The 20,836-nt window shown below is 40.5% G+C and overlaps 1 protein-coding gene across 2 annotated transcripts in view; it reads left to right on the top strand.

The window, feature by feature from the left end:
- The window catches only part of PDE6A (phosphodiesterase 6A), a 58,513-nt gene extending 39,125 nt beyond the window's left edge, over positions 1-19,388 (top strand). For both annotated transcript variants that reach the window (XM_075860044.1, XM_075860045.1), the window contains 10 exons: positions 964-1,071; positions 1,731-1,840; positions 5,338-5,425; positions 6,511-6,611; positions 9,144-9,251; positions 10,094-10,157; positions 10,919-10,993; positions 15,142-15,225; positions 18,225-18,381; positions 19,197-19,388. In XM_075860044.1, coding sequence (XP_075716159.1) covers positions 964-1,071; positions 1,731-1,840; positions 5,338-5,425; positions 6,511-6,611; positions 9,144-9,251; positions 10,094-10,157; positions 10,919-10,993; positions 15,142-15,225; positions 18,225-18,381; positions 19,197-19,282 — 981 coding nt within the window. In that variant the 3' untranslated portion in view covers positions 19,283-19,388. The remainder of the gene's footprint in view (positions 1-963; positions 1,072-1,730; positions 1,841-5,337; positions 5,426-6,510; positions 6,612-9,143; positions 9,252-10,093; positions 10,158-10,918; positions 10,994-15,141; positions 15,226-18,224; positions 18,382-19,196) is intronic.
- The last annotated feature ends 1,448 nt before the right edge of the window (positions 19,389-20,836 follow it).

Below are 20,836 nucleotides of genomic sequence, written 5' to 3'. Positions count from 1 at the left end.
CTGAAATTACGGAGCTGTTTTCGCCTGAAAACAGTTCCTGATTTTCAGAAGTTTTTTAACAACTCGTGTTTTTCACGGCGTATTTTACGGACGTTATTGGAGCTGTTTTTCACTGGAGTCAATGAAAAACGTCCCAAGAAGTGACATGCACTTCTTTGACGCGGGCATCATTCCGTTGATCTGCTCTGTTAGAAAAGTAGAACAATGTTTCCATTGCACCACGAACACTACCAGGGGCCTGATGGAACCCATTGAATTTAAGGGTATGTTCACACGGCCTATTTTCCGTAAACGCCCAGAAAAACGGCTAAAAATACGGAGGCTGAACTCCTCCAAACATCTGCCCATTGATTTCAGTGGGAAAAACAGCATTCCGTTCCCAGAAAGCATTTTTTACGCGGCCGTTTAAAAAATGGTGTGTAAAAAAACGGCCTGTAAAAAAGAAGTGCATGTCACTTCTTGAACCGTTTTTGGAGCCGTTTTTCATTGTCTCAATAGAAAAACAGCTCCAAAAAAGGCCGTACAAAACACATCAAAAAATGCCTGATGCATAAAAAAACGGCTGAAAATTAGGGGCTGTTTTCCCTTGAAAACAGCTCCTTATTTTACAGCCGTTTTTTGTTAAGCGTGTGAACATACCCTAATAGGTTCCGTCAGTTTTTCGTCAAAGTGTCCGTGGGTTTTACCTGAAACAATATCATAGCATGCTGTGCTATTGTATTAGGTAATCTTGGCCGGATCTGCGACAGAGGCCCCTAATGGAGCCCCCAACGCAGATGTGAACAGGGCCTAAGACAGTTGACAAGATGCATCCTCAGATTTTTTTCTCTATTATGTTGCACTAAAATTACATTGACCTGTATAATAACATGCAATAAACACTCCATATGTTCATAGTGTTCCATGTTTCTACCTGTGTTTTACAGGAAAATCACTAACAAAATAAATTGTCTGTTCATACAGGTTTTAGTGCGGTTCCTATTCTCTTTAAGCAAAGGATACAGAAAAATTACCTATCACAACTGGCGGCATGGCTTCAATGTAGGACAAACCATGTTCACTCTCCTCATGGTAAGGATGAGGCAACACGTTAATAATATAGAATCCGTTCATATTTATTTTAAAGCACACAGTATAGCTTGATAATAACTAAGGTGCAGGCCTGAGGTGGTATAGGCCAAATAGTATTTTAACAAAGTGTTTTTACTTTGTAAAAGTAATAAAAGATAAAAAAAACTATATAAATTTGAGATCGCTGTAAACGTATTTACCAGCAGAATAAAGTTAACATGTCATTTCTACTGCACAATGAACACTGTAAAATGAAACACCACAAACTATTGCAGAAATGCGTTTTTTTTCCATTCCACACAAAAAAAGTTTCTTAGTACATTATATTGTACATTAAAAGGTGCTATTAAAAAATACAACTCGCCCCGCAAAAAAAAAATAAACCCTTATATAGCAATGTGAAAATTGAGTGTCCTCAATGGGTTAAAGCAACATTTTAAGGCCCTGTTCACATTGATGTTATGGGTTTAATTTTTACAGGATCCATAATGGAAATAATGGCTCTGTTTTGTAACAGGCTTTAACAGATTTCATTGATTTATATTGAGAAGAATAGAGCAGCTGATGCAGTGTGAACAGAGTCTAACCTGAAGCACACCTACATATTCTACAATCTTTTATGGCAGGTTGATTTATGGCTTTTTATTTTTATTATATAGACAGGAAAATTAAAACGTTACTATACAGATCTGGAAGCCATGGCAATGGTGACTGCTGCATTCTGCCATGATATCGACCACCGAGGTACTAATAACCTGTACCAGATGAAGTAAGTTTGTTTGAACATTAGTTACATGTGTGCTGTAATATACTGTACATTGGACAATTATTTTGGAGTAAACTGAGATGTCTCAAGGGGGTCTTTTTCCAGAAAAACAATATAATTGGGCAATACCATAATTATTGTATATTTTTATGCTGCTCAGAGGCAGTTCTCCTGGTTGCTAGAGATGCTTTAACCAACCAATGCCTCTTTTGTCTAAAAAGGAAGCATTGATTTGATCTGAAGCTTTGAGATGGTCATTGACTGTGAATGAGGTGTCAGTTGACCAACATGTACTGCATGAAAATTGCCACACAATGCCTGGTTATTTTATGGCCAAATGCCAAGCTTAAGTTCTAGTTTGCATAATAGACTTTGGAATCATACAATGCATTCGGAAAGTCTTCAGACCCTTTCACTTTTTTCACATTTTGTTATGTTGAGGCCTTGTGCTAAAATGGAAAAAAAAAATCGCGTTTTTCCCCATCATTCTGTACTCAATACACTGTAATAACAAAGTGAAAACAGATTTTTAGAAATCCTTGCAAATTTATTAAACATGAAAAACTAAAATTTCGCATGGACATACGTTTTCAGACCCTTTGCTATGACACTTGAAATTTAGCTGTGGGGGCCTCTCATTTATCTGGATCATCTTTGAAATGTTTCTACACCTTGATTGGAGTCCACCTGTGGTAAATTCATTTGATTGGACATGATTTGGAAAGACACACCCCTGTCAATATAAGGTCTCACAGCTGACAATGCATAGCAGAGCAAAAACCAAGCCTTGAGGAGTAAATAACTGACTGTAAAGCTCAGAGACATGATTGTGAGTAGGCACCGATCTGTAGAAGGGTACCAAAAAAATTCTGCTGCACTAAAAGTTTCCAAGAGCACAGTGGCCCCCATAATTCTTAAATTCAAAAGGTTGGAACAACCAGTTCTCTTCTGGCCGCCCCACCAAACTAGGTTATCCGTGGAGGAGAGACTTGGTAAGAGAGGTGACCAAGAACCCAATGGTCATTCTGGCCGAGCTCCAAAGATCCTTTGTGCAGATGGAAGAAACTTCCAGAAGGTCAACCATCACTGCAGCACTTCACCAATCTGGGCTTTATGACAGAGTGGCCTGAAAGAAGTCTCTCCTCAGTAAAAGAAACATAATAGTCCACCTGGAGTTTGCAAAAAAAAGGACCTAAAGGACTCTCAGACCGTGAGAAACAGGAATCTGTGGTCTGATAAAACCAAGATTGAACTTTTTGGCCTTAATTCTAAGGCTGGATTCACACGAGCATGTTTGGTCCGTAATGGACGGAACGTATTTCGGCCCCTAATCCCGGACCGAACTCACAGCAGGGAACCGGGCTCCTAGCATCATAGTTATGTACGATGTTAGGAGTCCCTGCCGCTCCGTGGAACTACTGTCCCGTACTGAAAACATGATTACAGTACGGGACAGTTGTCCTGCAGCGAGGCAGGGACTCCTAGCATCGTACATAACTATGATGCTAGGAGCCCGGCTCCCTGCAGTGTGTTCGGTCCAAGATTAGTGGCCGAAATACGTTCCGTCCATTACGGACATAATGTGCTCTTGTGAATCCAGCCTAAGTGTCATGTCTGGAGTAAATCAGGCCCTGTTTATCACCTGCCCAATACCATTCCTACAGTAAAGCATTGTGGTGGCAGCATCAAGCTGTGGGGGTGTTTTTCAGTGGCTGGGACAGGGAGACTGGTCAGGATTGAGGGAAAGATGAATGGAGTAAAGTACAGAGATATTCTTAATGAAAACCTGATCCAGAGTGCTCTGCGCCGAAGGTTCACATTTCAACAAGACAATGACCCTAAGCACACAGCCAAGACAACACAGGAGTGCCTTAGGGACAACTCTGTGAACGTCCTTGAGTGGCCCAGCCAGAGCCCAGCTCTTGAACCCAATCGAACATCTCTGGAGAGATCTGAAAATGGTTGTCCACCGACGGTCCCCATCCAACTTGACATAGCTTGAGAGGCTCTACAGAGAAGAATGGCGGAAAATCCCCAAATCCAGGTGTGCAAACCTTGTTGCATCATACCCGAGAAGACTCGAGGCTGTTATCGCTGCCAAAGGTGCTTCAACTTATGTCAATGCAATAATTATTACGTTTTTTCTTTTACATAAACTAGCAATGATTACTAACATTCGGTTTTTACTTTGTCATTATGGGGTATTGAGTACGAAATTATGGGGAAAAACGTGAATTTTTTTTTATTTTAACCTCAAGATAACAAAATGTAAGAAAGAATTCAAAGGGTCTGAAGACTTTCCAAATGCATTGTAATTCTACCAAAATACAAAATGGAACAAGACGGAAAGAAATACATGCCGGTGAGTTGCCATCTGATCAGTCTCTTACCAAGTTACATGATACAACCAACCAATACTCCATGGACAGGCTTCAAGTTTTAATTATTGGCTCAGAATTTGGTAGATGGTTATTTATATTTACTGTCATACATCAATGCATAATGCACAAGGAGCAAAATATTTACTATATGGTTATGTAGACTTTGGTCTATGCTCCCATCTGCACCAGGGCTTTCTGTTATTCTACTCTGTCATAGGAGCAGAGCAAAGAAAATCCAGAGTCACTGGATCCATCACATGACGAAAACTAATGGGTTGCATCAGGTTTCTGTCATGGTGTTCGACTTTCTGCTGAACAAAATAGTGCAGCGTGCTGCGCTAATTTGTCCGGCAAAAACAATGGAATCTACAATGGAGGCTCGTAATGGAGCATCCATCGCAGATGGTAACAGACCCTTGCCTTAACTGTTTTTCTTTTCTTTTAACAAATAAGTCTGATAAGCATTTAATACTGTATTTGCTCCAATAAGTTCCCCCCTCCAGGTCACTCATCGGAACCAAATGTCTAATACCCCAAAGGGGTAATATTGGTAATAGTGAATCCATTCCTAATAACTTTTTCATATGGGCCCATACCCAAAATAAGAGAACACACAAGGAATCATTTTTATATTGGGGAGTGTCAAGATACCCTGCTTCTAGCAAGTAAATATATTATTGCATTTTTTTTTATGACGCAGCTGAAGCATAAATTCAAAACATGTATATTGTTTCCAAATAATTAGAAATTGTAGTTGTGTAGCCTAAGGGTATGTGCACACACACTAATTACGTCCGTAATTGACGTGTGCACATACCCAAACAATACAGACTAAAATTAGGCAGATATACTCCCCCCTCTATATCATGTGCCTGAAGTACTGAGAGTTTAATACAGGACTTTTTATCATCCCATATCAACTCTCGTATAATGGAGTCCATAGTGGTAAAAATGTTGGCCACTATCCAAATTGTTTGGCAATATGAACATCTTAACCAGGTTGATTCTAGCCATAAAGTGTAGATTAAGTATACGCCACTTTTAACATTTCTGTGTCATATATTTTACTAATGGCATAATATTTAATTTCACATAATCGTGCACTGATTTTCTTTTCAGATCAGGACATCCACTAGCAAAACTCCATGGGTCATCTATCTTAGAAAGGCATCATTTGGAATTCAGCAAAACGCTACTTAAAGATGAGGTGATATTAAAAACATTTCTGACACCATATGCTAATACTGTTATAGATCCTTCAAGAACTAGTTTTCCATAAGTTTCCATGGTTATCATTGAACATTAAATCATCTAATATGATTACTAAATCTGGCCAAAGTTGGCTATTTATGAGCTTGTATTAAAAGTTTCTTAGGAGCCTACAGAATTATTTTCTACCCAAAATGCCATATATAGGTGCAGTAATGGAAAGCTAAGTATGTTAGGTTCTTGCCTGAGACATTATCCTACAAAGAACCCTTCACTTAAGAGGGTTTTCTAACAAAGACAACCCCTGTCCATATGTACTATTAGAGCATATCGATGTCAAAGAGCAGTGTTTCCCAAACTGTGGGTCGCGACGCCCTGGGGGGTCGTGTGAAGAACTCCAGGGGGGTCGTGGGTGATCAGTTATGAAAGCTTTGTATTATTTAGCCAATGGATATGCTGGGTATTGCATGATTGTGAAAATAGAACTCTGAAGTTAAAAGCAAATTCTTATCTTCAACACATTTTTCTTTCTTTCCTTGCACTATTTTATTTTTTAAATGTTTAGCAATTAGTAGCCCAAAACCAACATCACTACAATGGTACATTGTCATGATCAGGCGATTGGGGCCTGAGGGAACAAGTATACACAGGTTTTTCCCTATCTGACAGATGATTAAACTTGGGTCCTTAAAAAAATCAACTTAAAAAGTTAGTTTATTAATACATTGAAAAACGTATTTTCGTGACCTTGAATGGCAGCCTGTATTGAAGAACAAAGCTGCATTCACAACTCTGTTACGGTATTTGTCTGTTTCCATTGACAACCACTAGAACTGTAAATGCAGCTTTAATACTGAATGCTTTCAGGTCCCTTTCAAGTTACATTTTACGTGGATTACATTTATATGTGCATATAAAATGGTGGTCAAAGGCAACGCTAACTTTTCTGTTAACTATCCTATATGTACACAACAGTACATGCCCCTATTATGTGAATTATTTGAAACATGGCTATATGAACCTGTATTTTGTTTTGTCTTGTCCGTTATATCCATCCGATGCCTTGTATTTTGTCATTTACAGACAATAAACATCTACCAAAACCTGAATAGGAGACAATATGATCACGCCATCCATATGATGGATATTGCAATTATTGCAACAGACTTGGCTTTGTACTTTAAGTAAGTCTCCATTACATTTTCTTCTGTGTGAGAGGATTTTTCAACAGAGATGTTCATTTGTCTTTTCTGTACAATCTCCAACATATTTAAGGGGGCCTTATCAACCGTATTAAATTTGCAAAAGATCCCAAAAGTGGAAATTTGCGCTGAAAATTACAACTTTTGGGCATTTTGCACCGCAGTCAGCACTTTTGTAAAAAGGGACGTGGCTTCCCAAAAGGGTTTATCATCATTTATGCCAGAAAACTGATGTGAATTATATCAGAAATCTATGCCAGCTCATGCTGGTGTATATTTCACTCTATGGGGCATAGCAAAGTAAAGGCCATCCCAAATGTTGTACCTTGCCCTCCCTGATTGGACTTCCCCCATTCTTACCTATCCTCATTTCCATTGGACAATTTAAAAAAAAAAAAGTAAGCTCCCCTCACCACTCCTCTACACTTTCCTCCTCCAGGTCCCCTCAGGCTCCCTCAGCATACCACGGCTCATACAATGTACTGACGCCAGGCAGTGACAGGACGTTGTATGTGGCGCAGCACTCAAGACATTGGATGCTGCATTGCATATACGTCCCTGATGTTGCTCGGTGTCATGAACTTGTATGAGCCGCGGCATACTGAGGGAGCCTGCGGGTTACCATAGGTGAGGAGCGGAGAGGTTACTATTTTTTTTTTCTTTATGGGGGGGTATGTGGTGCATGACTGCGGTAGTTATGTGGCACATGGTCAGCAGAAAAATGAAACAGATTTAGTAAGACATGTGCACCTCTTAATAGAACTTTCGCAACTTAATACAGCGGAGCAGATAGCTAAGGGTATGTTCACACGAGGGCGTCCGTTACGGCTGAAATTACGGGGATGTTTCAGCCTGAAAACATCCCCGTAATTTCAGCCGTAACGGCATGTGCAGGCGCTTGAACGCCGCGTCAATTACGGACGTAATTGGCGCTGCTATTCATTGGAGTCAATGAATAACGGCTCCATTTACGGCCAAAGAAGTGACAGGTCACTTATTTGACACGGGCGTCTATTTACGCGCCCCGTCATTTGACAGCGGCGCCTAAATTACGCCTCGTGTGAACAGACAAACGTCTGCCCATTGCTTTCAATGGGCAGATGTTTGTCAGCGCTATTGAGGCGCTATTTTCAGACGTAATTCGGGGCAAAAACGCCCGAATTACGTCCGTAAATAGGCCGTGTGAACATACCCTAAGGGTATGTTCACACGGCGGGGGTCCGTAACGGCTGAAATTACGGGGATGTTTCAGCCTGAAAACATCCCCGTAATTTCAGCCGTACCGGCATGTGCAGGCGCTTGAACGCCGCGTCAATTACGGCCGTAATTAGCGCTGCTATTCATTGGAGTCAATGAATAGCGGCTCCAAATACGGCCAAAGAAGTGACAGGTCACTTCTTTTACGCGGGCGTCTATTTACGCGCCGTCATTTGACAGCGGCGCGTAAGTATACGCCTCGTGTGAACAGACAAACGTCTGCCCATTGCTTTCAATGGGCAGATGTTTGTCAGCGCTATTGAGGCGCTATTTTCGGGCGTAATTCGGGGCAAAAACGCCCGATTTACGTCCGTAAATAGGCCGTGTGAACATACCCTAAGACTGGCGTATGAAATGCCTGTCTTAGTAAATCTGCCCCAAAGTGTATATACTAAACGTTCCACATCAACAAACATAGGCTTGTTTAAAGGGAATGTGTTGCCAGTTTTTAAATAAAGGCTACTCTAACGTCCTAGTGGAACAGAATGTGAGCTCACATCTGTTAAATACATTCAATATCTAACATAATCCAACCTAAAATGACAGAGCTGCAGTGTTAAGCATGGTGGAGGGACAATGTGGCAGCCTGAGTGAGTCTCTAGGAGGTAGATTTCAGGACACCACTAACTTCTATTAGACAATGTAACTAAGCATTCAGAAGCCCAAGAGTGCAGCCTGGCAGCCAAAAGTAATGTACATAGCAGGTAAGCACTGTATATTTTGAAAGCCCAAAATTCGACATATACTTTAGGTGGCATCATTTAATAATTTCTGTTCATGACTTATAACACATTACTCTATTAAACCTAATGCAAGTGACAAATGGAATATTCAGACTTTCAAACTGATATTCATGTGGCCATCAAACACATTATATTCCGACAGCCTCCGTTGAATCCTTTTACTGTTGTCAGAATAAGGCCATTTGTAAATCTAGATAAACCCTGTCATCTGCATCTTCCTTTACTAACATATCCAATAACGATAGTGCCTGATAAATAGACGCAAACATATTGTAAATACGGATACAGAAAGAAAGCAGTACCATTTATATTGTAACTCTTGTGTATCTGTATTGCAGTGATGAAATTACTCAAACTGCGTGTGAGAACACAAGATAAGGCTTTGACTGGTATTACATTTTCCATCAGTGACACTCACAGTTATATAAAATGACAGCCGCAACAATCTGTGAAAAATCACTTCAGTGGAAAGCACAGAAGATTTTGAAAGTTTTTCTCCTTTTTTTTCTTTCAGGAAGAGGGCTATGTTTCAGAAGATAGTAGACCAGTCAAAAACGTATGACAATGAGAAAACTTGGATAGAGTATATGATGCTGGAACAGACCCGCAAAGAAATTGTCATGTATGTTACATTTAGAAAACATTTTTGTCTTGGTTGTGTTTTATTTAACTTATTTTTTTAAAGGGAATGTCTCATGTATTCTAATTTCATTAATTAGATGTAAGTAAAAAAAAAAACGATAAATAATGTGATTGTTCTTTTTTAATGTTGTAGCTATTTCTTTTTTTATTTATAAAAACTTTCCTGGTGGCTGCCATATTACAGCATGGTGTGTGCATTTTGGCAGGTGAAATGAATGGGAGTCAATTAAAAGAGAAATGTCAATTACTGTGTGTAGTGTATAGTGTCACTATCCTACCTTACCTAGACCTCCAGCAGTACAATAGAGCGGTCATTACTTCTCCTTCCCTCTAATGATGAGATGACTCTTCTCATTCTATCCCAATCTATACAGAAAAGCTGATAAATGAGCTGTAGAAAACTGTATGCTAGGTTATTGTGTGTGCACTAGTGACCAGTGTGATACCCGAATTTGTTTTTAGAAAAAAAATAAAAGTACCACCAACATTTAAAAACACACAAATATATGAAAACCTAATTTCAATATTTTATTTTCTGATGATACATTCCCTTTAATAAGGATGCCTGCACTTTAAGTAATTATGGCAGGCACAGCTAAATTAATATATACCATGTATTACTAATTAACTATAAGGAGACTCATAGGATGTCATATTCAATATTAATGTCCCTTAGAATAATACATCATCATGATACCCGTATACCTAATATTTATGCTTATTGTCCACTGAACATACAGTATAAATATGATGCATGTTGTCCATGCAATGATGCCGCATTTTATGTTTCGGAAAAATTATTTGTTTGTTCTTTATTTTTAGGGCAATGATGATGACTGCATGTGACCTGTCAGCCATTGCAAAACCCTGGGAGATCCAGAGCAAGGTGGGCTGACCCAATCCATTTAAAATGGGGACAATTTTGAGCCACTCATAATAAAATGCTAAATTATGTAGAGTCTAGAATATGCATACATTGCTCAAGTTATAGATACATGTGGGAAGATCTTGAAACACCACTAATTTCCAGAAATAAATAGTGGGGTTAAACCCCTTTGGCACTACTCATAGATTTCTATTGTTGGAAATCTAAATTCAGTTGAGTGTAAAATATTGAAATGAACGTACAGTGGGTATGAAATATTAAAGGCTTTCCTTTTATTGATATTAGCTGCATACCTTTTAGAATTATGTAAAATGCTCCTTAGCGCCAGTCAGAAACTGCAGTTTTTCCAGTATTCATTGTTGATAAAAAATGGCAGTTTGTAGTCTGTTTCTATGGAGCATGTGAGGATAAACTGACAGAATTTAAAGGGTTACTGTTGTTTTTCCAGAACTTTTGACATGTCATAGTGGCACGGCAGAAGTTTTGATCGGTGGGGGTCCAGGTGCTGAGACTGGAATTAAAGATGAGATCTGCTCAGCTGAGCACTGTGCCCCTTTGGCTCTGATCGCTCTTTCGACCTCATTTTGCGAGCCAAGCAGTGCAGTGTATGGGCACGTAAAAGCCATTACCACCTGTAGCCCATAGAAGAATCTGGGCTGGCACTGCTTGTATGTTATTGCTTATACATTCCCTGTCTCCATATATTATGTGGTAATAAATTCTCTATGTCACACCTTGCTTAGCTGTGCTTTACCTTGTAGGTCGCACTATTGGTTGCAGCAGAGTTTTGGGAACAAGGTGACCTGGAAAGAACTGTACTGCAACAAAACCCTATTGTAAGTTACTAAATATAGAAATGTGAGATAATATCTGTATAAGATATTGCGAAACAAATGTCTGCGTTATCATTACCACAATGGGAACACAGTACGTAGCAAGCTCAGGATACAACACGATCACGATTACTTATTTAACCTGTTATTGACCATGCACTGTAAATGTGCATGGAGTGCTCCTGGGCTTTAAACCCACACCATTTTAAATGTATGGCGTGGGTTTAAAGCAGGAGCAGCTCAAGTGCCTGGCTGTCAAAGTAAGGTGTTTTTTTTCTTACCGCTTTTGTTTTCTCCATTTAAACTTACAAGTCGCTCAATGGGCACGCAATGCCACTGCCTATTGAACCCAGCAATCACGTGATTACTGGGTGACGCCTCCCTCCCCCAGCATGGCTGAGCTGCTGGGTTTTTAACAGATCCAGGTCAGCTATGACAGTTACTGATATCACCATAGGGGGCTATTTTCCCTAGTAACTGTGGCTACTATGGATGGCCTAAATTACTGTGTGTCACTGCACATGTGTCTTGGATGCGACTGTAAGGGGTTAATCAGCTTTCTACACTCACTCTCACACACGCCTATCAGACTAAAAATTAGTTACGTGTACCCCAGAACAAGTTCACACATCTAAACAAAACGCTGCCACCCCTAGCCGAGTTAGGACGACAGGAGTGGTAACAGACAAGTACACATAGGCACACACTGAATCTGTCTAGCATTTAACAATTTAACTTCTACCACACTGGTATTCAGAGGGTTAACACAGCTAGGTGAATTTTCCTCTTCGAGATTGTGACAAAGTTAGAGCAGCAAAAAACAAATTTATTAATTTTAAGATTTCATATACGGAAGTACAGAGCTTAAAAAGTTTACAAAAATGATGGTATAACAAGGACATACATATAAGCAAAACCAGTTATGAAAATAAAAAGGAATAAATTATGCTTGAATTTGGACAGAACTGCAATCTCAAAAATTGGCGTCAATTATAGCAGCTCGTAGCTGACGTAGATTTCACTTTGTGGCATGTGCCTCTTAATAAATTTGTAGCATCTTATTCTAGCAAGCTTCAGTTTAAGACTGGAAAGCCTGTCTTAGGGCCTGTTCACACAGAGGTTTTTTTGCAGGCAGAGAAATCTGCCGTGAATTTCCTAATGTTTTTTGCCCGCGGCCATTAAGTGCCTTGGGCAAAAAATGCTTGCATGCTTTCTCAGCCTCCCATTGATTTCAATGGGAGGTCAGAGGCGGAACCGCGGCAAGCTAAAAAACGCCATGGAAAAAAACTACTCTGCCTCCCATTAAAGTCAATGGGAGGCGGTTTCGTCAGTTTTTTTGCCGCTGCTTTCCTTTCCGTTTCCGCGTCAAAATCATCGTAAAAAAAACCTCTGTGTGAACTGGGCCTTAGTAAATCTGGGCCATAGTGCAGAGGCGTTTACTAAGTTCTCCAGCATCGGGGGCAAAGTTTCAGTTTGGCGCCCCCCCCAACCTCTTTCCCGACATCTACTTCCCCCTCACCGTGTTTGTTTTCTCAACCAATCAATGACGTGTCATTTCTTTTCCACATTTATTTTTATGTAACTCGAGCATAAAAACATTTGTACATTTTACAAGCAATATAGTTCTATACACAACACCAGAACCAACCTCATACGTATATACAGCACCAGAACAAAGCTCAGTACATATATACAGCACCAGATAAAGCTCAGTACATATATACAGCACCAGCACAAATACAGCTAAATTTAGTGCAACCCCTGCCGTATAGGTATGTACGGCGTAAAACTACAGCTCCCAGCATGGCCCAAACAATGGTAAGGATATGCTGGGAGATGCTGTTTCACAAAAAATAAATCATATCATAATCATACCACCCATCATCTCGCTGCAGATCATACAGTGACTATATTACTGATTAGAGGCAGAATGAACATTTACATTAGGTGACTCACCGGTGACATCTCAGATTCTAGTTCTTTTTCTCCATCCGATCCAGACCTCTATGATGACTTCTCCCAGTGACAGGCCATTTCTGCAGTTTGCCACTCAGATGTCTTCAGCTTCTCACTTTTCCAACACCTATAAATAAAGATAAAGTTCTCATTATACCACACACTACGCCCCTAAATATAATAGTGCCATACACTGCACCTCTAATTATAATAGCACCAAACACTGTGTCCCACACACACTGTGCCCCCTGTAGATAGTGCCTGCCATAGAGCCCCCTGTAGATAGTGCCCCCATAGATAGTGCCCCCATATCCCACCCCTGTATATAGTGTCCCACAAATAACTCCCCCTATAGTGCTCCACAGATAGCCCATCCCTGTATATAGCCCCCCCTGTAGAAATAGCCCACCCCTGTATATAGTGCTCCACAGATAGCCCACCCCTGTATATAGCCCCCCTGTAGAAATAGCCCACCCCTGTAAATAGTTCTCCATAGATAGGCCACCCCTGTATATAGCCCCCATGTAGAAATAGCCCACCCCTGTATATAGTGCTCCACATATAGTCCACCCCTGTATATAGTGCTCCACATATAGTCCACCCCTGTATATAGTGTCCCACAAATAGCTCCCCCTATAGTGCTCCTCAGATAGCCCACCCCTGTATATAGCCCCCTGTAGAAATAGCCCACCCCTGTATATAGTGCTCCACAGATAGCCCACCCCTGTATATAGCCCCCCCTGTAGAAATAGCCGACCCCTGTATATAGTGCTCCATAGATAGCCCACCCCTGTATATAGCCCCCCTGTAGAAATGGCCCACACGTGTATATAGTGCTCCACATATAGTCCACCCCTGTATATAGTGCTCCACAGATAGCCCACCCCTGTATATAGCCCCCCTGTAGATATAGCCCACCCCTGTATATAGTGCTCCATAGATAGCCCACCCCTGTATATAGCCCCCCTGTAGATATAGCCGACCCCTGTATATGGTGCTCCATAGATAGCTCACCCATGTATATTGCCACCCTGTAGATATAGTTCACCCCTGTATATAGTGCTCCATAGATAGCGCACCCCTGTATATAGCCACCCTGTAGATATAGTCCACCCCTGTATATAGTGCTCCATAGATAGCCCACCCCTGTATATAGCCACCCTGTAGATATAGTCCACCCCTGTATATAGTGCTCCATAGATAGCCCACCCCTGTATATAGCTCCCCTGTAGATATAGCCCACCCCTGTATATAGTGCTCCATAGATAGCCCACCCCTGTATATAGCCCCCTGTAGATATAGCCCACCCATGCAAATAGTGCTCCATAGATAGCCCACCCCTGTATATAGCCCCCCTGTAGATATAGCCCACCCATGTTTATGGTGCACCATAGATAGCCCACCCCAGTATATAGCCCCCCCTGTAGATAGAGCCCCCCCCATAGATAAAGCCCCCCCATAGATAAAGCCACCCCCCCATAGATAAAGCCCCCCTTGTAGATAAAGCCCCCCCTGTAGATAAGGCCACACACTTTTTTATTACAATAAAATAACAAACTATTCAAACTCACATTAATCCCGCTACCACGCCGTCCGGCAGCAATGGAGACCTGCTCTCTTCTGCGCAGGTCGTCTGGGGGTTGAACGAAGCGTCTATGAAAGGCGCTGATTGGCTGGGCAGAATGACTTTCCATGTCAGTCAGCGACTTTCATCGACGGAAACGCGATACCGCTTCTCTCGTACAAAAGAGCTGAAAGGCCGGGCACGGAACATACCCGGCCATTCATTGCTTCTAATTGTACCTGTGTCCTATAGACAGAGGTACAATTATAGTGCAGGAGGGGTGGCGCTGGCGCCCCACTCATAGTTGCGCCCGGGGCACATGCCCCGACTGCCCCCCCCCCCCTAGCTACGTTCCTGCATAGTGTATAAAGGATTTATGGTGAGGAATAATAATATTCAATAATACAACTTTATGTACCACTTTATGTCATTATCCTCTATTGTTCTTTTTTTTATCTTGTATAGTATAGTGTATTAATATTTGCGCTACAGATATACGGTATGGACTTTGCTTTAGCAACTGCTGTCAGTATAGCATTGAGCAATATAATGTACAGAGCACCTTAATTTCACTTATATCAGACAACAATCGAGTGAAATCCATAACTCTTTTTATATTGTTTTCTTATAGCCAATGATGGACAGGAAGAAAGCAGAGGAGCTCCCTAAGCTGCAATGTGGTTTTATTGATTTTGTATGCACATTTGTATATAAGGTAAGTATTGTTATTTCAATATACATTTAGAATGATTACATTATAAACTACAAATTAATGTACTTATATTTTAAAATATATTCATTTGATTAGTGAAAAAAACTCAATTGAATGGCGGATGTCACAGCAGAACTTTCTCATAACCTGCTTTCTTATGTGGCTAGGCAGACGTTTGTAACCCTAAGGTCGGATTCACACGAGTGTGTGCGTTTTGCGCACGCAAAAAACGCAGCGTTTTGCGTGCGCAAAAGGCACTTAACAGCTCCGTGTGTCATGATCATATGGTGCGCGGCTGCGTGCTTTTCGCGCAGCCGCCATCATTATGACACTCTGTTTGTATGTTTGTAAACAGAAAAGCATGTGGTGCTTTTCTGTTTTCATTCATACTTTTCACTGCTGTTGCGCGAATCATGCGCGTCACACAGAAATGCTTCCGTGTGGTGCGCGTGATTTTTACGCACCCATTGACTTCAATGGGTGCGTGATGCGCGAAATACGCAAAAGAACTAACATGTCATGAGTTTTACGCAGCGGACTCACGCAGCGTAAAAATCATGGACTGTCTGCACGGCCCCATAGACTAATATAGGTGCGTGCGAGGCGCGTGAAAATCACGCGCGTTGCACGGACGTATATCACGTTCGTCTGAATAAGCCCTTAGGCCAGGACCACGCAGTTTTGATGCATTTTTTTTTAGCCAAACACAGAATTGGATGCAAAATGTTTATTTATACCGTCCCTACCTTTTGGATCTACTCCTGGCTTTGGCTAAAAAAAAAACATAAACAATTACAGCATTAACATTGGGAAATAAATTGGTGTTGTATAAATATCTATAATTTAGGTATCTCTTTTAACAGACTGTTAATTTTTTTATTAGGACATATAAATGTTGGTATTTACAAGAATAAAAACTAGGCTTATAATTAACCCTTTAGTGACTGTACTAGTCTGGGACATAATGGCGGAGCAATTTGTTTTTGTTGAGTGTTTTTTAATCGTCGCATTTCAAAAGCCATATATTTTTAAATTTGCCATAGACATAGCCGTGTGAGGGCTTATTTTTTGTGAGACGACTTGTAGTTTCTATTGGTACACAGGCATACAGTGATAGTACACCTGAAGACCTTGTTAGGCCCCCAGCTGCTATGGAAACCATCGCAACCCCGCAATCATGTGGCAGGGATGCTGATGGGGTTGACATAGGGTCCACCCTCATGCTGAAACCTCTTAGCTGCCACAGAATCTAAGGTGATAAATGGGTGGGATCGAAGGTAACTATAGCAGGAGCCCGTCTGTCTTTAGACAGCAAGACTCTATCTAGTACGGGACACCCGTGCCGGGTTTATGATACAGCGCCGTGAAAAGGCGGCGCTATGGCATAAGTACCCCAAATAACTGCTGCGAATGGGTGTACATTTAGGGGTCAAATTTCTGTTGCTCTAAGCCTGTGGTTGCTATTGGAGAGGGGGTGTTGCTGTTGTCTAAAGGATGGGGCCGGTGCAGGAGTTTCAATTCCACTCTAGATAGAGTCCAATGGATTATGCAAAACAAATTCACTCCTCGTGGCGCTCCTGTTTTTATTGTATGCAGTTCTTGGTTTCCCTTCTGTTCGGTAAGGAATGATTCACGATCTTTCAGTTTTTGTAAAGTTTAAAATGTACTGAATTACAGAGTAGAAAAAAGTAAAACAATGCTAGCATGCAACGCGTTTCAACCTAGAACATAGGTCTTCATCAGGCATGCCTGATGAAGACCTAGGTTCTAAGTTGAAACGCGTTGAGTTGTGCCGTCCGCACAACTTAAAGTTGTGTTGTGCCAATGAGTCCGCACAACCTAAGAGGGTGAGTAACATTCCACAAGTTGGACTCACTCACATCTATGAGCTTTTTTTCAATATTGTACTACAAATGTCAAAAACAATATTACCTTAGAGGAGCGCCTGTTCTTTTTTTCCCTTTCCCTTCCACTTCCCCTTTCCCTGTCCCTGTTTTTTCAAGGATACACTCTAAATTGAAGACAGTCATCAATGGGGCATTTGTGGTAATATAACAATGGTGTAATAGGAAAGGCACAGTGATAAATAGTGATATATAGCTGGGCTTCTGCCTAACAGTCAATGACTTCACATGCTACCATATCTAGTGATAACATGCTATTATAAAATATATTTATTTAATCATGGTTGCTATTCCTTTATTTGCAACCCCTATAACTGCACCACTAAATTAGCATTATATTTTGTAGGAAGGGGACTAGATTATTTTATTTATTTATTTTTTTAACTTTTTAGGATATGGGGTAAAAAGCAGACTTACTTCAAACCAACAATACAGACAATGTCTGCAGGTTGTGGTGGCCTGTAATATAACCCTAGCCTTAATATGATTTCACAGCACTATATATGGGATGTATTTACTCATATCAGTCATTCACACACCTTTTGATGTTCTTCAGTGTTTTATCTACTCTGTGGCATACATAGGGGAAAGGGGGTTCTATAACAAAGATCAAAATTCATTCCTTCCATGTTTTGCCACCGAGGACAGAAAGTCCTGGTGTTTATTCCCCCCCCCCCCCCACACACACCTTCTCCATGACCCTTGGGCCAAGTCCCCACTCTTTTGCTTGCTAACAATGCAGTTCCTCTAGAAAGGGGCCCTGCAAAGATTATCACCACCCAGTAGCAAAGCAGATGGAACCAACCAGTGTTGGGCCCCCTCTCTCCAAGGACTCCACAGCAGCTGCATGGGCTGCCTCTACGGTATGTACTTCTTCTTAATTACTCATCCAGGACCATAAGTTCTCATACCAAAATATAAGAATACAAGAATAGACCTCTGGTCATGTATGTAAAATACACAATGCCATTCTAATGTCACTTGGCAAACTTTATATTTTCTTATCACTAGGGAAGGAAGAAAACATTGACCATGATATTAAGCTTGACTTCCATTACATATTACAATATTATTGGATGGTTCTTTGTCCTGCTACAGGAGTTCTCAAGATTCCATCCAGAGATACAACCAATGTATGACAGGATTCTCAACAACAAAAAGGAATGGAAGGCATTGGCTGATGAATATGATGCAAAAATGAAAGCTCTAGAAGATGAGAGGCAGAAGAAGGAAGGCAACCAGCCAGCAAAGCAAGGTAGGGATTATATAAAGCATTGCCATTGGTCTCATTGAGGACAAGATATATCTCTACATTTTACTGCTGCCGCTAGTGCCCATTCTTGACAATATACGTATCACAAATCTATGTTTTGTAAGTGTAGACCAGGAAACAATGAAGGATTTGTACCCAACAATGGGTCATAGGCTTCATCACCATAACTCAAATCAATATAACTTACAGTTTTAGTTATTCTTCAGATAATTCTCACTTTTCTGTTATGGCTACCTAAAGAGGAATATCACTTTTAACAACCAGGGCTAATTTTTTCCAAAACTGACCACTGCTATTGCCCCTTGTCATGTATCTCATCTATATATTTCTGGCTTTACAGAATTTCTTAAACGGATTAATCATCATCAGTATATCTTAGGCTAACCATACATTAGAGATTTTGGATGGCCGAAAAAGACCATTTTCTATCAGTGCGATTTAGAGACACAAAATGGATGACCGAAGGCTGATATCTGTGGAAAAGTTGATCTGATTTTTTTTTGATCGTTGCCAACTTTAGTCCTTGGAAGGTCGTTCATGAAAAACAAAAGATCTGCATCACATCAATAGTAGCAGACACGAGACCTCAGATTAGGCCGATAATGATCAACGATATGTCATTTTAACTTATGGAGTTGTCATCCAAAACGACGACCTTCATAGACCAACCATGTACGACAAAACGTTCAGAAAATATCTGTCTGCGATTCCGAATATATGACAAGTTTAAGACTATTTATTCATGTGACCAACTTATTTCTATTTAATATAATCAGGATTTCCTCTTGTCTCTACAGCACCAGCAGTGACAGGGAAAGAAAATGGGGGAAGCATCCCAGTAGCTGAACAAGCACCTCAGTCAAAAAGCTGTTCTATCTTATGAAACTGTAAATATTTTTTTCCTTTGTTTTTTTGTTTTTCATTTTTTTGGGTAGATTATAGATAACTTTATGATAAAAATTTAGTTCACGTATGTCAAGAGTTATGACAACATATATTTGTAATGTTATTTCATCCCCAAATTTTTGGAAAATCTATTTTTGTAGTTCATATACATATGCGTCAAATATTTACATTTTTTGGTGACTGAAATAAAATATTAAGCTGCAATCAGAACAGTGTTCCACGAAAACAAAAGAAGTCAACAGGTCGGCACTACTCACAGTCCTCACATCGTGGTATGTCTCCGGGGGTTGATAAATATATAGAACAGGTCACGGTGGTGCTCAGCTAAAAGATAAGTATCCAGCTATCCAACAATCCAGAGATATGCCCGCTGGCAACATCCTCCCTCACGCCCTGTCCATGGATGTTTTATGAGCTGAAATAAAAGGATTTTAACGCAGGATGGTGATTTGCCACTTTTTGCTTTTCGTTCTTCTCTGGATTGTTGGATCCACAAAAACAAACTGCAATGTTTGTTAATAGTATTTTTTTCCCCAGGAATTGTTAACAATTTGAATATATCAATAACGTTCATCCTACATATTCCTCACATAATTTCCCATAAGTGATCAGTTATGTTTAAAAAGAGCCTGTCATTTCTCCGGATATTTGTCTTTTATTACAAAAACACTTGTATTCACTATGCAATAATTCTGGAGCATCTTTTCTTAAAATTCTGCATTGTGCTTTTCGTCTGTTATTCCTCCTGTAAATGTATGAATAAATCCACAACTGGTAAAGCGTTTACTAAAATGGGCATCTCAGGATAGCTTTAACTCCCAATAGCTGCAATAAAAAGGTCATACTTCACTTAGATCACCACTTGTACCACATTTGAAAAATACATACGACGCCCAGATAAATGGGTCCGAAAGCCTTACATTAAAGGGAACCTGTCACCAGCATTTGACCTATTAAACCAGCAATACCAGGGGGTAGAGGGTGAAAAATAATTTCTATATAACTTATAATTGTCTTCTGAGTCGGCTCTGTAGCTTTAGTATTCAGTTTCTAGTGTTCCCACACCGTATGCTAATGAGCATAAAAGAGTCAGATCTTCGTTTGAAAAGAGTCAAATCTTCATTCCTCAAGTCTTCCCGAGTTTACCCGGCCTCCTTACTTTTCATTGACAGCTCGTCGCCTTCCCCCAGCATACAAAATCCTGCGCTTGTGCATTGATGTCCTCTTTTGGTGTGTGCACACAAAGGGACGCCGGATTATTACGATAAAAAGCGTCAAATGTTTGCAGACCGTTATTTACAGTCGGAGGAGGAGTTTAGGAGCGGGGATAATGGCAATTAACTTTTCATAGCAGCGGCCAGTGAGGGGTAAGTAAAGTTTAATAGGTGAAATGCTGGTGACAGGTTCCCTTTAAAGCCGAGATATATTTTCATGTTCTGAAGAACCATATGACTAGCCAGTTAAATATTGCTCGAGGTTTATATATGGTCTATAGAGAGCTTTGTAATACATCAGAAAAAAAGACAAGCAA

The sequence above is a fragment of the Rhinoderma darwinii genome, chromosome 3 (assembly GCF_050947455.1).
Source record: "Rhinoderma darwinii isolate aRhiDar2 chromosome 3, aRhiDar2.hap1, whole genome shotgun sequence".
Taxonomy (NCBI): domain Eukaryota; kingdom Metazoa; phylum Chordata; class Amphibia; order Anura; family Rhinodermatidae; genus Rhinoderma; species Rhinoderma darwinii.
Note: the sequence above shows the minus strand (reverse complement) of the source record. Positions and strands in the feature narration are given on the sequence as shown.